The sequence below is a fragment of the Homalodisca vitripennis genome, chromosome 1 (genome assembly GCF_021130785.1).
Source record: "Homalodisca vitripennis isolate AUS2020 chromosome 1, UT_GWSS_2.1, whole genome shotgun sequence".
NCBI lineage: Eukaryota > Metazoa > Arthropoda > Insecta > Hemiptera > Cicadellidae > Homalodisca > Homalodisca vitripennis.
In genome coordinates, this window is record NC_060207.1 from 183634015 (window position 1) to 183649261 (window position 15247).

The 15247-nt window shown below is 34.5% G+C and overlaps 1 protein-coding gene across 2 annotated transcripts in view; it reads left to right on the top strand.

Moving 5' to 3' along the window:
• The window catches only part of LOC124352873 (hypoxia-inducible factor 1-alpha-like), a 177153-nt gene that overhangs the window by 28007 nt on the left and 133899 nt on the right, over positions 1-15247 (top strand). The window contains exon 1 of one of the 2 annotated variants that reach the window (XM_046802588.1): positions 4240-4436. The exons of the other annotated variant lie outside the window; for it this stretch is intronic. Coding sequence (XP_046658544.1) covers positions 4294-4436 — 143 coding nt within the window. The 5' untranslated portion in view covers positions 4240-4293. Of the gene's footprint in view, positions 1-4239; positions 4437-15247 lie in introns of those variants that run through there. 2 annotated transcript variants of the gene reach the window in all.

Sequence of the window (15247 nt, forward strand, 5' to 3'; positions counted from 1 at the left end):
CTATTGCCTCGTCCAATTAACTTCTATTAGAACTAACTGCTCTCTCTCTTTAAACACTATCAACAAAGTCCTTGAATTTAATCTAACCTGTCGATTGTTTGAATTGTTATAGATGCATTGTAAATACATACAATCCCGCTATTACTAATAGGTATGATTTATTTTTATATTTGTGTTGAATTGTTTAGCGGTTGTTCATTTTAAACTCGTTTACTGTTTGGCTTTAAGCTATTATTTAATTTAATTGAATCGATAGGTATTCTATAAAGATTCACCCGGGGATCTCGAATGTTCGCAGTATGTAAAATTATTTCAATCTAGTATTAGGTAAAGTTTTTTTTTGTATGTGATAAGTAACCAAAAAGTTCTTTAGTATTGCAATTACTCGTCGTCCATAATACCATACTCAAAACCCCAACAGTGGGTACTGCCAAGAGTAGTGAAGTAAACCGCTGTGCTTGACAGAAAACTGAATAATGCTCGTCATTACAGCAGGTCTGTTGTAGATGTCATCATTTCCGGCAGTCATGTTCTCTAAGCAACTTAGAGTCAGCCCGTCGTCCATCTTGCTCTGGAGTTGTGTTCTCGTTTGGTTTGTGAAACATTACTTTTGTACCTACAGAAGTGTAGAGCACAATTTTGCTGCACACAAATTGATAAATATTTTGGGAATTTTCTGAGTAGAAATCAATTGCGTGTTTGTCCTGGGTATGCCGCATCTAGCTAAAGTGTTTAATCTTAGACTTGGAGTAGGTCATATTGTAGATGTCAATAATAAATCAGATCTACAAGGCGGGTTTACACAGGTAGAGTACCGACCACTCTACCAGCTTACTCAACTCTAGCGCATATTGGGAATGAACCAGTGAAGGTTGAAATTGCCACCATTTTGTTCAGGGAAACCAGACTTTCCCTTATCTCCTCCATATTTGGGCTAGGTGTCTTATTTGTAAAACACTTCTGTTATAATAATGATAATATATTTTGCTAAATAATATCAGTTATGTTATGGAAACCTCTAAATGGGCGTTTGAAAATATCAGGGCGAAAGAGTTTATTTTCACCCAATATATTTTATAATTTTTATAGTTGGAATTGAATAAAAGATCATTATGTATGAAAAGAATATTTATATCTTGCCCAGTACTCGCATATGGGCATTTTGAGGGGTAATAGTTTTTCAAGATTTACTTGTAGAGAGGATTTGCGTTTTCTAAAAGATATTTTTCATCGTTCCGCAGTTTTGGTGGGATGGCTCTATGTACACCTTGTCATTCTCATACAACATCAACTCTTGATTTGAACTGTTGTCATACAACTATGTCCGAGAAATATTTAACAAAACAGAGTATGTTTGCATACGCTTGTTTGTAATTCATAAAATGTATACTTGAACTGTTGTTATACAACTGTATTCGAGAAAGGACTGTGCTAATATCTAGTAATGAATATTAAATGGCTAAATTGTTAAATGTACAATAAAACAGTGTACAGTGCATACACTGATTTGTAATTGGAAAACAAGAAATTGCGACCTTAAGATCTTCTGTGGTGTTCGTCTATCTTATATGTAATAAGTCTCTGTTGTTTCTTTCATAATATTTCTGGTTGTTTACTGTTGAAACAAGCCGAGCTTTGTAGACGGAGCCTGCTCCCGTTCAAACAAACCTTTAGACTTTAGATAAAACTGTCTTTGTGTCAATGCCGCCCACGCTAATTATTTATCCCAATTTCTTTGGTTCTGTGTTGAAATTGCTGTTTGTTGTACCGTTATCTTTTTACATATTATGCACTATGTGATTGTATTTAAGTTTTCTGTAAAACGTTTTGATCAGTACTTTGTAATAATTGATGAACGAAAAGTCACAATTCTCTAATAATTTGTGAAACAACAATTTGAATAATATAAATATTTAACATTTCAAATTAATTATCAGCTGAGTAAAGCTTAATAAAAGATTTGTTTAATTTAAAGTAAAATAAAATAAATATTAATATATGTATAAAAATTTGGGCCAAAAAGAATTTTGTTATATTTTAAAGGAAGGGTGAATTTTGAATCGGTCCAAAATCATTGTTCAATATTTTATCTTTATGTTTTATTATGTATAATGTTTCATAAGCGTCAAGTTCTTCTTGCTTATGATCAGTGTTTATTTTTTTGGCTCTTGAGGTATATACTAAAGGTTTTATGACAGTGATGTGTTTACTAATTTCGCAGTATAATGTTATGTTCTAAAGAAGAATCATATGTATATGGTACAACAAGTTTGTTACTCAATAAAGACGCCATCACATTCTATCACGCTTACTTCTTTACAACAAAAATAAAATCCTTTAAAATGTTTAAAAGTTCTTTATTATCATGAATATAATAACCGTATATACATCTTATATTTAGCGGCTGTTTGTTTATATATTATATTTTCTAAGTTGTGTCTTACTACGCTCGTCAGATAAAGTAAATTAAAGGACCAAATGGTATAATAACTAACTTGTTCCACTCATGTACAAAATATTACAAATAATCGCCTTTTTACAAGATTTTATCAATTTTCAGTAATTTTTTTTTTATATTTGCAATTCAACATTGTATTTTGTTGATACTGCGCAGTGTTTATGTTTTTGTACAGATCTTCCGTTCCAACTTTTTTCGAAAAATTCTGTCCAAATTTCATTTAAATTTACTGATCATTCCTTATCCTAATTCAGTAATCTGTCAGTACTATTGGAGGAAGTAATCAAAGTGTGAAGGAAGCACAATACTGCAGTGGTCATTTTAAAGTAGGAACTAAAAAAATGAATAGCGCTAGTGTGGATGATTTATTCTACCTCATTGTCGTAAGTTTTGTACTTAAAGGGGAATTTTTAAACAACTATATTTTAAGGTCTGAGGTATTTTAAGGTTTCTAACTCTTAAAACGGCCAAATGTTTAACTGATATACGAGTACATGTTGACTACTTATTGCAGCACCATGCTTACGTGAAATCGCCAGTCGCTTTTAGCAGATGCATCAAGTTTATTTAGGCTGTAACTGCCATATTATCAGTATTAGATGAACCAGTCACACAAAGATGCTTTCTTTTTTCCAAGTAAACAGGTTTAATCCATATTTTGTTTTTTCTTAGCCCGATACGTCGCTGTGGACCCACTCACTGTTTACTCAGCCGGTTTGTTTTGGTTCCGCTATTTTCAAGCTGTCCTCATAATTCGATCTCAAATTGCAACCGTCACTCCAATTAAAACTATTTCTGTCAATTCCTTACTTTTGTGTCAGCAACATAATGTTAGAAGCATGTTTTAAAAACTTGTTCAAGTAATGGAAACTTTCTTATGGTAAGACACGTAGTGAAACTAAAGTGGGGTTCTGGTGTGTTTTTTTTTTTTTTTAAGTCTTATGATCTTATGGCGATGCATGATTTTATACTGCCTATTGCAATTTCAATAAAAATGCTATAACAAATACAAATTGCATAGAGATACTTTCAAAAGTAGATGCATTCCTTCACGTCATCGGTTTACCTACACGAGGATCACGCGTTAAATTTTACATGTTCTCGTTAAAAATTGACAGGTGAATTTCTTATGTTATGAAATTGACCTGTTATACAAAGTTATGTGGACCTGATTTTGCTGTTGTATAAGTTATTGCAGTCTACTAATGTGTAATTCTTTTAGATTTTAGGAGTGTAAAGTTGTATATGAGAACTTATAAGAGGCTCCAACACTAATTAATTATAAACCACACACCATAAAAAAATTTGGTAGATTGCAGTTCGTGTACTACTGAATTCTGATTGATGCTGAGGTATTAGAAAGTCTGTACTCCGTATATATGATCTGCTATGAAGAAAACGTATTAAAAACTGGTTTTTGACACTCGCTTAAATTATGGTAATTTTTTCTATCTATGGAACTGTTTTTCGTGTACAGTTTACGACAATAGGTGATATATTTATACTAGAATGTGAACTATAATTCGCGACGGGGACTTTTTACAGTTTAGAATACCACTAGGTTATGATTTAGACCCTCTTTTGTTTGTTTGTTTGTTTTTTTTTTTTTTTTTTTTCAAAAGCTTGTCCACCCGATTTCGTATTCAATGCGTGATTACCGTTGCACCTAAATCCCCTTTACGACGCATCAGACGTGAGTTGTGCCGTTTGATGTGACCTTGCCGGACCGTGCCAAGCCGGCGGCGATAAGCCTGAAACCGTGCCGCCTCAGTCGGACTCTAGCGTCCACTCAGTGAGTGTTGAGCGCTGAACGGTGACAGTGGCAGTGGCAGTGGATGATAGTGACAGTCAGGGATAGCAGTGCGAGTGCGATGTGGCCCGCCGTACTCCCCGCCGGGTATATACACACCGGATACAGTCCTGGATATGTTTCTGGATACTGTCAACCACAACTACCCGTCGTATCCTCCCAAGCCGAGTGAGTTGGTTATGCTATTTTTTTTAAATTTTACTGCAGTTTTAGACAACATAGTTAAAGTTTACCAAGTTTTGTCCTTTTTTTCATATAAATTGAAAATGTTACGTTTGACGGAATTTTAATAAAGTTAGTATAAACGAAATATTGGTTAACAATCTAATATTGACTTACTTACACAAATGTAAAGCGTTCCACATATTTATAAACCACAATTTTTTCCAAGGTATTTTTTTATGTAGCCTCTTCTGAATTAAACCGATGCGGTGTAACAATTAGAACGTGTTTGCTGTATGATGTACAATTTAATTAGTTAATGTGAAGCTGCATTGCATGTAGTAAATCTTGCGCCAACATGATTTCCTGCACTGATCGTTGTTATTTAATTGGATGGAATTTTATTTTTTATTATTTACTTATTACATTATAGCACGCTCTTTCTTGTAATTTCTTTAATGTTGTGCACGCGTAGATATGTTTCCCCTCCGCTTCAGTTCTTGCACGCGTCTAAATCATACCAACATACTTTTCCTGTATCGTGTTTGGTTTGATGTTACGGTACCTGATTGTGTCTGACGCTTAATGTTGAAAACGTGATACATTCATTATTACGAATTAGTTCGTCAATATGTAATGTTTTTTACTATTTTTTTCGAACAGGACATAACAATTACCACAATCTAACGTGTTGCTTTCGTATATAATAAGAATTAAATGTTTACCAATAAACAGCATGTGAGCCTCCAAGCGCACTTCATCCTTAAATGTGAAGTCTACATTATTGTTAATAAGAAAGCGGGTAGAATCTTCGGCAACACGATATATCTTGCTCTTAGACTAGGCCGTCCGTTTAGGAGTCAGTATCACTCTCCTCGCATAGTATAGTTTCTTATTTAAAATTCACAAAAACGTTTGAATAATATCTCTTTTTATTCTTTACCACTACTAGTCATATGTTAAATCCATTATCTGTCGTTATATTAGTTTTCTTCCTAACAAAGCAGATTGATATCTTAAAAGGTTTTTTTTGTGTAACTCGTTTTTGGTATTTGAGGAAGAATACTGACAACTTTAAAGTTATAGAATATAGATGCAACTTTTTAAAATTGTTATTCTTATTTGTCTTCTTTTATTGCATAGACTTTTCCAATGTATTCGTCATTGACGTCCTGTTGGACGATTAAAGATACTTTAACAAATGTATTTACTGTCATTTTTGTTAAATTGAGTGTTTGCTCTCAATTACAACAAAAACTTTAGCTTTACACAGCAATTACACAAAAAACAAAATATTTTACTTGCACAAGTTTTCTTTAATTTGTCTTTCTGGAGCTAGACTAACCAAAATTGACGGTAACAGGTCGCGGTAGACCGCCACAGTTTATTTATTGTGTGAAGGGAGAATGGTGCATTATACATAACAAGTTTCTAGGTTCTGCAGCCGTCAGCCGTTGTAAGAACCCGTAAACAGGCACCAATCCGGTGTCTGATACAACTGGAACGAACAAATATAGAAGTGTTGGCTCCGCGGGCAGTCTTCAAGTATGTCGCAGAAAACAACCAAGTTAGTTTGTCCTGTTTGTCTCAAGTGGTGGTAAGGAATGGTAAGGATGGATTCCTGGGAGCTGTGGAGTGTAATTGTTTGATTTGGTAGCCAATTTGAGCGCCAAGATTCTTCAGAAAATATATGGGGCGTAGTTCTCATTCGTGGAACTTTGATTTACCCCTAAGTTATTTATCGAAATGTCATGTAATCGACATATTTTATATAACTCACACACTGTTCTTACGGGATCGACGAGACCCTTAGTTTTATATAAGAAAGGTAATTTACTTACCAAATGAAAAACCTAAAATTTAACGTAAAAGATTGATGACATACGGCTCCTACAATACAAAACTGACGTTGTGAGAGAGTATCTCATCAAGACAAAGATTTACCTGGTAGTATGTTGTCCATGAAATTCTAGCCGTTGAAAGGTAATGGCTTACTTTATGACGTCAATGAAACCTGAACGGAAGTTTTTGGTTTGTTACTCTTAGGAGATTGATAGTTACTTGGCAATGAGATCTTTAGAGCACTTCGAGTTACTGAGTTCCACTTTTCTGTAAAATACTGAAAATACTGATGACATATGGCTCATACAAGACAGAGCTGGCGTTGTTAGTCACACCTAGAGCTATCTGGAGATATGTTGTCCATGGAGTTCTAGCTGTGTATAATATGTATATAAATATCGTCCATGAAACCTGAACGGGACCAGAGTGGTTTTTCGTGTTCAACCAAATTATTCACGATCCGTCCTCCACATAAATTGTTTAGACTTAACTGTAAACAGCTGAATAATTATAATTGTTATCTGGTATGTGCCCAGAGCCAGAAAGGGTATTTTTGTTACTATTCAACCCTCTGGGTACTTTCCCTTTACCGCTAGACATCGTTACTATTGTGGTGACTGTGAAATTTCTCTGAACAATACACACGATTAGTTGGACAACTAACTAGCGTTCTATTTATAGAATGTGAAACTCTGCAAGGAACAACAGTTAACATAACATTCTCTTATTTTTGTAAATTCTTGTCGAAAATAAATTCGGCCGGACCCCTAGGTAAATGAAACTACTTTCCCGGATACTAATTGATTACGCTGATTGCAGTTATTTACTGTGATAAAATCTAGAGAATCTAAATCTAGATGTCACTCTACGGTTAGTTATAGGACCAGTCAATCTAGTTCACTATCGCTTTGCTAGGTCCTTTTTCCGATTATTGCAATATCATTTCTCGGAAGTTGATAACACTAATTTTGTTTTTTCTTGATAAACTATACTGACTCAAGTTTTTGTTTCTGTTGTTGGTGACGCTTTAGCACGTTTCACTTCATTCGAATTTATAGTTTTTGCTAAACTTCAGTAGATTATTATATTATTCATCCCGTATATTTATTAATTACCGTGTTTTCTTATTACACGGTTTGAATTGTGCAGATTGTTGTTAAAATACAATCCGACATTTATTTCAGAATTGGGTGTTTTATAAAAACATTAAATTTAATTTCTTCTTCGTCCTCGATTAAAGTTTATCACAATATAATTTGAGCCTGTTGGTTTGTTTTATGTAGCAGACACATTTTTAAGTTATACAGACTGAAGTTCCCTATGAATTAAACAGTTAAGTTAATATGTTTTTAATCTTCTGTTTATGGAAAGAATTCATTTCAGGTTTTCCAATGTATTTTCTATTGGAATGGACTTCATGTGGACAGTAATCGTTACAGTTTTACTGCCGGGTTGGGTTGTTGGCATTAAGTGACGTGTACACGAAGTTATTCTGCAAGTGTTTGCTTCACGTCTTGACTTTAATTCACGATTGACAGATGGTTGACGTTGACGTTGCCTGGCGCACGTGTTCACCTTGTTTACTAAAGATTTATCAAACTACGGTACTCATTCTTGTTGATAAGTGAAGAATGTTTCGCTGTCGTGAGCAATGCCAGGGACAGAAGTGAAAGACCATTGCTGTACAGTCAGGTCAGGGTATGGTTGTTGTTTTGGGACTGTTCCACGTGATGAGGGTTAGGAAGCAAATCATTAAAATATTTCGTAAACACACAGTGGTGTTAAATTGTTATTCTTATCTTGAAGTGGATAAAATAACTTCAATAACTTAGGTGCCGTAAGTAAATTAAAATCAACGCTTCTTAACGCTTTTTTTCTTCTAACAGTATACGAGGCGACAAGACTTAAACAACAATTTTAAAAGACAATAATTTATAAACAGACGGGATTCTTTTGTTTAATATTTGCCATTGTTTATAAAGTTAATGGTATTACATAACTATCATCCGTAACTTATTGCAAAATATTTCTTGGTCGCTTTGGAACAGTTTTTACTGCAACCCACTGCGACTGAAGTTAACATCTACCAAAACTTGACGAGGTTTGCAGCTGTGATATGACTAATGACTATGTGAACAAATATTAACTTGGCATGGTAGTTGGTAATAAAACTATGTCTAAACAAGTGTTCGTTTTAAACTTAGTCATAATGTAGTTTATTTTACGTGTTTAACGCTAGTGGGAACTGACGCATGTACCACCATGATTCTTAACGCATAAATTAGTTTATTTTACGTGTTTAAAGCTAGTGGGAACTGACGCATGTACCACCATGATTCTTAACGCATAAATTAGTTTATTTTACGTGTTTAAAGCTAGTGGGAACTGACTCATGTACCACCATGATTCTTAACGCATAAATTAGTTTATTTTACGTGTTTAAAGCTAGTGGGAACTGACGCATGTACCACCATGAGAGGGGCATGGGCGCCGACTCTGCCACAGTTAACCTTCGCCCCGCCTATCAGCTAGTTGACTGAACTTCTACAGCCGGCACTTCAACTAACTGGCGTGTGGTGGTGATAGCACTGGCCAACACACCCATCAGTCGTTTTGAGTTCTGGTAATTACAATAAGGGTGCGAAATCGTCGGTTTGAAACTCACTATTGACGGTGGTAATTTGACAGTTGGTCAGAATTCCGGACGTTTACCATCGTTGTGTTGTAAGTGCAATGGTTGTGTTGGTTTTTAAGCGTTGGTTCACTAAAATTTGAAAGCAATACTGGGTCTAATATAAAATTGCGAGGTACGTGGAGCTTCTCTGGAAGGCAAGAACTTAACATTGCCGGGGCCTGTAGAGAGCGGGTCAGCAGCTTTGAAGAACCAAAACTATAATAAACAAACTCTCTGTCCACTGGAAAATTCAGGACGTCCTACTTCGGCACTGGTTACAAGAGAAGAGCTAAACCTCTCCCTGAATCAACATGGCAAAGCAACGCGTAAAAGACCAGTAATAAAAACAGCTGCAAGTACCAAAGAGGTAGCAACCTAGCAATCGCAAACGACAAGCCCAGTAAAGTTGTGGCCGAGAATAGGAAAAAGGCTCGGCTCAGACACTGGCCGGACCACCCGCCAACAAAAAAAGTGCAGACGCCACATAAGTACTTTTCCTCTTCTTGACTGTCAAAAAACCAATGACAAGGTTAGACAGGGACTTCAATTTTTTTAGACCTTCACAAACAAAACCTCTTCAAATTCCTGCTGTGGTGCGCGGTACACATTTACTTTGTCTTTTATTTCTTCTGCTTTTGTTTTTGGTACCGGTAAGATTTCAAATATAGCTTATGTTTAATTACTTTTTCACCTTGTTTTTGTTACGTTTTACGTTTTATTCTGCCGTGTTTTTATACGGCAGAATAAGAGAATATACACCAGTAGTCACAACATGCTGGGGTTGCACAGTCTTTGGGTAAATCTTACGTATACGGCTGCCATATAGAATCCAAATTGTGTTCCAAGCTGGCCATCAAACTTAGTCAAGACATTTATAAGATCCAAATTTTTGTACCAGATTTCAACTTGTTTGGTGTTTTTTTATATATTTTATATTGTTCGGTGATGTTTTGCAGAAATTTTCCTTGAGCGCTACTATGAACGCGAATTGCAATAGGCTGATTTGTATACAAAATCTTCCTGAAATAAACTTGGCATAAAACAAGTAGTTAAAAACTATAAATTATAACCGAAGTTAAGAATCAGGAGTTCTCTCTGAAAATACTGCCTCAGGGTGGACGAAGGCCTTTGAAACAGTTTCCAACCAACGGCTTGCGTTAGACAGGATGTGCTGCTTCTTGGATATGGCGCAGTAATGAAATTGAAAATGAAATAAAATTAAAAAATTGTATGTTCTTACTACAACTTTAACGGTGATATATGGATGCAATAAGGTTGATAAAATTAAACCCATACATTTGTATATTGTATAGAAACAGAAAATATACTTTCCGGTACTTGTTTCATTTACCATTGTGGTTGGACCACAGCGCTGTTCAAAACGACATTCCTCAGTATAATTCTTCGTTCTTTTGTAAATGCTCTGGTTTTACCTTTCATGGATAAATTTTTAAATGGAAGCGTTTCTGCAATATTGATAAACGAGTTTATTTTGTCGATAAGTTATCGTTTACAGATAAGGAGTGTGACACCGTTAATACTTTATATCAGTGGAATTGACTTGTCGTGTATTTAAAATTGTCGTATTAACATGTAAAATTCATGTTTGTAGTTCAATCCTCTACCACCCAGTGTCTCTGATTCAAACCCTTCAAGAGATCTCTCTAATGAAAATTATGAAAGTTGTTTGTGTAAAACACAAAATATGAAAACTAAGAAAACATTATTATGGTTTTGAGGTGAAATATTCATTTCCTTTTCCAGTTTGCAGTGTGATCTTCCGGTCACCCCGCGATGAGTTTGGTCTTCAGGCTTCGGTTGGAGAACTTTTTCAAATGTAGAAATGTGTGGGTTTCCTACAAGGCCTGCTGTTCCGGGGTCATTTAATTGTGGAAGTAAAGAACCCTCTGGACCTATTTGTAGAGGTTTATCTCGTTTGTTGACGGTCATTGTCGTATTGGAACAGTCATATCAGAGAACAGATAACTAGGTTTATCTGCCTGCAAACAGTGAGAATGTCTAGATTACGTTATGTCATTCATTATTATTGATAGTTACGTAATGGACTTGCCAATAGAGATATTCATTGAGAGTATTGACAGAATATACATTCCAGTTAAACAATGCAGGCGTCCATCAAGGCTAGCGACAAGTGTGAGTTTGTGTTGACGGAGATTGTCGTAAAAGTGCGATTTTATTATCACAAGGGCGATATGCGAGTGGTTCGCACAATTCCGGGAAGTGTTAATAGACAAAAATAGCAGCCAAAGACTTCCTGTTATATCTCGATTCTTGTCTGGTTACTTGTTTTACATTAAAACAAATCGTAACGCTAAAACGGTCTAATTTACTGGTGATGCTATCTTACTACAAACCAGAAATTATTAATAAGATACAAAACATTTAGTTTCTAGTGAGCCACAATCTAGTGATTAGGAAAATGCTTTATTATTATTGCAAAACACATAATTTCCCCTACTTACAAATGAGGTTAAGCAAGGAAAATAAATTATTTGAAACATTAACGTCCGGTTCGTTTATTATCAATACGATATAAGTAATTAACTCTTTAGAATGAAACCGTGTGCATATTTGTTGTGTAAGTTAGGTTATAATAAGAGTAATAAGAATAACAATTTCAACATTATAACATGGAGTTGAAGTTGTCCGCCGTAGGTATTATTGCCTATTTTGTTACTCCTCACCCTCGCACTGTGTCCGTTTTTGTTGAGGATGCAATAAATAATTTTTGGTTGGATGCAAGAATTGCAAAAAATACAAGTCTTTAATTTACATTAAAAAGATTTTCGGAACTATAGTTTGTTTTCAATGTATCGATCTGTAAACTCAGTTATTCTAAATTATATTTAAAAAAGTTCTATACAATATTCTAATATGAAGTTAAAATATAGTATTTTTAAAATTATTTTTACGAAACTATGTAATAGAAATTAACTGAAGATGCCGTATCTGTAGATCCCGTCCGTACATTGTAACTCTTTATATCTGTTTTTGTATCTATTTTATATCTGTGCTCATAACGTTATGCAAGTAGTAGTGTAAGCCACAAACGAAAGATTTTGTAAAGTGGGACATTAACGGAGAACAGTCCAAGTGATGTCCCAGTTTCTGGTCCTATCGATATCTCTAAACCGGTACATTAGAATTCCTAGAGACGTAAACGGAGATTTGGACGCCCCGTACAATTTATATGTTGCCTCGTCCTGTCTATGAACACATCTGAGTCGTTGGATAGGTTCCTAAGAGTGTTTTCTTAGTTTTATCTTCTTATTACGATCATATGAATTGTGATGAAGCTAACATAATGCATCGGGAACCTCATTTTTTTGTCTCCAGTTTTGTTGATGATAACTTTTTTGAATATAACCTACAGTAATAATAATTACTTATTCTTATGGCTAACGTCTTATGATTAAATGTACATATTATACGTTTTCTTTGATTACTTATAAAACTGCTATATGTAATGATGGCTTACCTATAAATGTTTGGTGTACTATTTGCTTACACAGTTCTGGAATCAGCGAAAAAACCTTATTTATTTATTTTTTTCTATTTTTGGTACATGGTAGAGTATTTCTAAGTGGCTTATCATAAAATCATCGTCTTGTGTAACTCTCCGCTCCCCCAATGAGTCCAAAATGTATTTTTGTAAGATTTAAGAGTACGTCACTGCAGTGGTTCCAGAACCAGCATATCAGTCGGACTGATCTTTACTCCTTGTCTTGTCACCTGATGGAAATCCTAAAACTGGTTATTTTGATCTGGGGGAAAGTGCATAGTTATAGAACAAGAGAGAAGATTTCTCCTGGTTAATTCCGATTCCATCCTCGTACTTGTTGCCGGGATAGAGAGATTCCACGAAAATGGGCGGAATAAACTTTTATAGCGGTCTCTTAGCTAGGATTGCTTTTTAATCGCTTGATTATCCTAGTATGGAGATGCTAACCGATGAAAAACAAATCTACACATACAATTGTATGGAGAGCTGCACTGTGAGTTTTACGTAAGCAATGTCAAATGTGCTTTAGGATAAGACAGTTATCGGAAGAAGTTGGAATAAATTTAACCTCCCCCTCTATCAATAAGGAATGTAAAGAGGGCAGTAGTGTACTCTGTCTTAAGTACAAGGTGCACAGGCTGAAGGTCAAAGATAAGAAACTTGAAAATTTCGTCTGTAAACCTGGGTCTTGACGTGCATCGTTCTAGAGCTAATTGAAAATATTACATTTTGTCAAAGAGGGCTGAAACAAGCCACTTCTAAAGGCAATCGTAAACACGTATTGTCAGCTTTTACGCTATGTACTAAAACATAAATTGAAAAAATTATAGAAACAAATATCTAAAATGAGTATGATTTTATATACTTTAAATTTAAAACTGTATTAATTGTAAAATTGTATTAATATATTAAAAATATGAATCATCAAAATGGTGTTTAAAACACTGTAATTAATTGACTAGATACGTTAAAGGTCATGATTTAGATTGTCTATTGATGTAGATATAATAAAAACAAACACTTTTCGTATTTAAATTTAGACAAGTCCTATGTTCGTTTTCAATTTATCGACAGCAAAACAACAGTTTGTGAGGCTATTCTTCGTAAGCATTTGTTTTTGTTTATCCTTAAGACTTATCCTTGACGGCGGTCGGAGATAAATAAGTGGAGACAGACGTACGGATGAACAAGTTGTTTATCGTTACAACAAACACGTTTTCGAAGAAATTGTAACGTTATTTTAGTTGCTGAGCATATATAAGTTACACTCAATTCAACATTTTGGGAATAGTTTGTCTTTGGAAATCTCATACTATTCTAAATAACTATAGTATGGTTTTCGATATTTTTCTGCATCGATGTCTGTCATTACAAAGAAAATTGTAATGTTTCATGTGCTGTAAACGTATCTATTGTTAATTGTCTTACAAGATGCACGAAAAATAACTGTTTTTTAAATGATATTTCTGAATGTCAGTATTTATCACTGCGTTAATCGTGTTTTAATTACGTGATTAAAACCCACACATTTCTGTTAGCGGCAATTAGCTTTTATGTGTTTTTTTTTTTTAACGTTTATTAAGTTACCTACCCGGCACGGCGCTGAGCGAGATACAATGTACAACATTCGAGTCTCGGTTGATTACACGTAATAACGTAGATGTTAAAATTCCAACAACAAGAGGTGTTAATATTTTGATACACTGTTGCTAAATTATATTAATTATACCCACAAAAGGACAGTTTTTACAGTTAATCTTGATCTTTATCGTCACAAATCAGCGATTTATTAAAGTTGAGCGCCAAATATCCCACGCATTACAGATACCATAAATAAACAGAGTGACGGCATCATTTCAGCCTTAATACGTATTTATTTTGTTCACTTTTACACTGTAGAAAAATTTATAATTTTACGTAATGGCAGATGTGTTACGCATGACTAATACATTCTTATGCGTCCCTTCTAATAAATCAATATTTTACAACTAATTTTGTGTTTGGTTTCCTTTAAGTACAACATTTATTCTAAGCATAGAAGACCACAGATGTTACAGTTAATGTTTTTTGCTTCCTATTTTTCGGCACTGTTTTCATTACTGACACTTTACGAGTGTTGTTGAAAACTCGAAAACGTGATGCATACTAAATTTCAGAGCGCTTTCACTAATAAGTAAAAAAAGTTGGATATTATCCAACGTCTGATATGACTGAATCCACGTTATCTTGTTCATGTACCTAACTGATAGCACAGTTAGAAATATCTTTAATATGTACTGCTAGTAATCGATTCAAAAATAAAAGTGGCAAGATTTTTAGTTAATCTATATTCGAAAAAACTGCAAATTATGTTCAGAAATGTATGTAGAGACGTATGTGTAGCATAATAGAATGGACTGTCATTTAATTACGTTACAACTTAAAATGTTGTTGTATGCCATTTAATTTTTTGAACATCCCATATCGTGTTTATTATCAATAAAGTGCGACATGAAATCAGGGAGAATAGGGATGCGATGCGAAAATGAATGGATATAAGTGAAAACCATTGTAGTTCTTATCTCTTCTAAATACTCGCGTAAATTACAGACTATTTGTCATCATACAGTACTTCAACTACAGCATTCAAATCGCAACTACTATATAGGAACGAATGGTCGTGCACTGTGTTATCGTTTACGTCCAAACGTGTGGAATTACGTAGCTAAATTTAGTTAGGAGACGAGTCGACACTGTGAACGGATAGCGAAAACCACTAAATTTAATTCTAGTACAAGA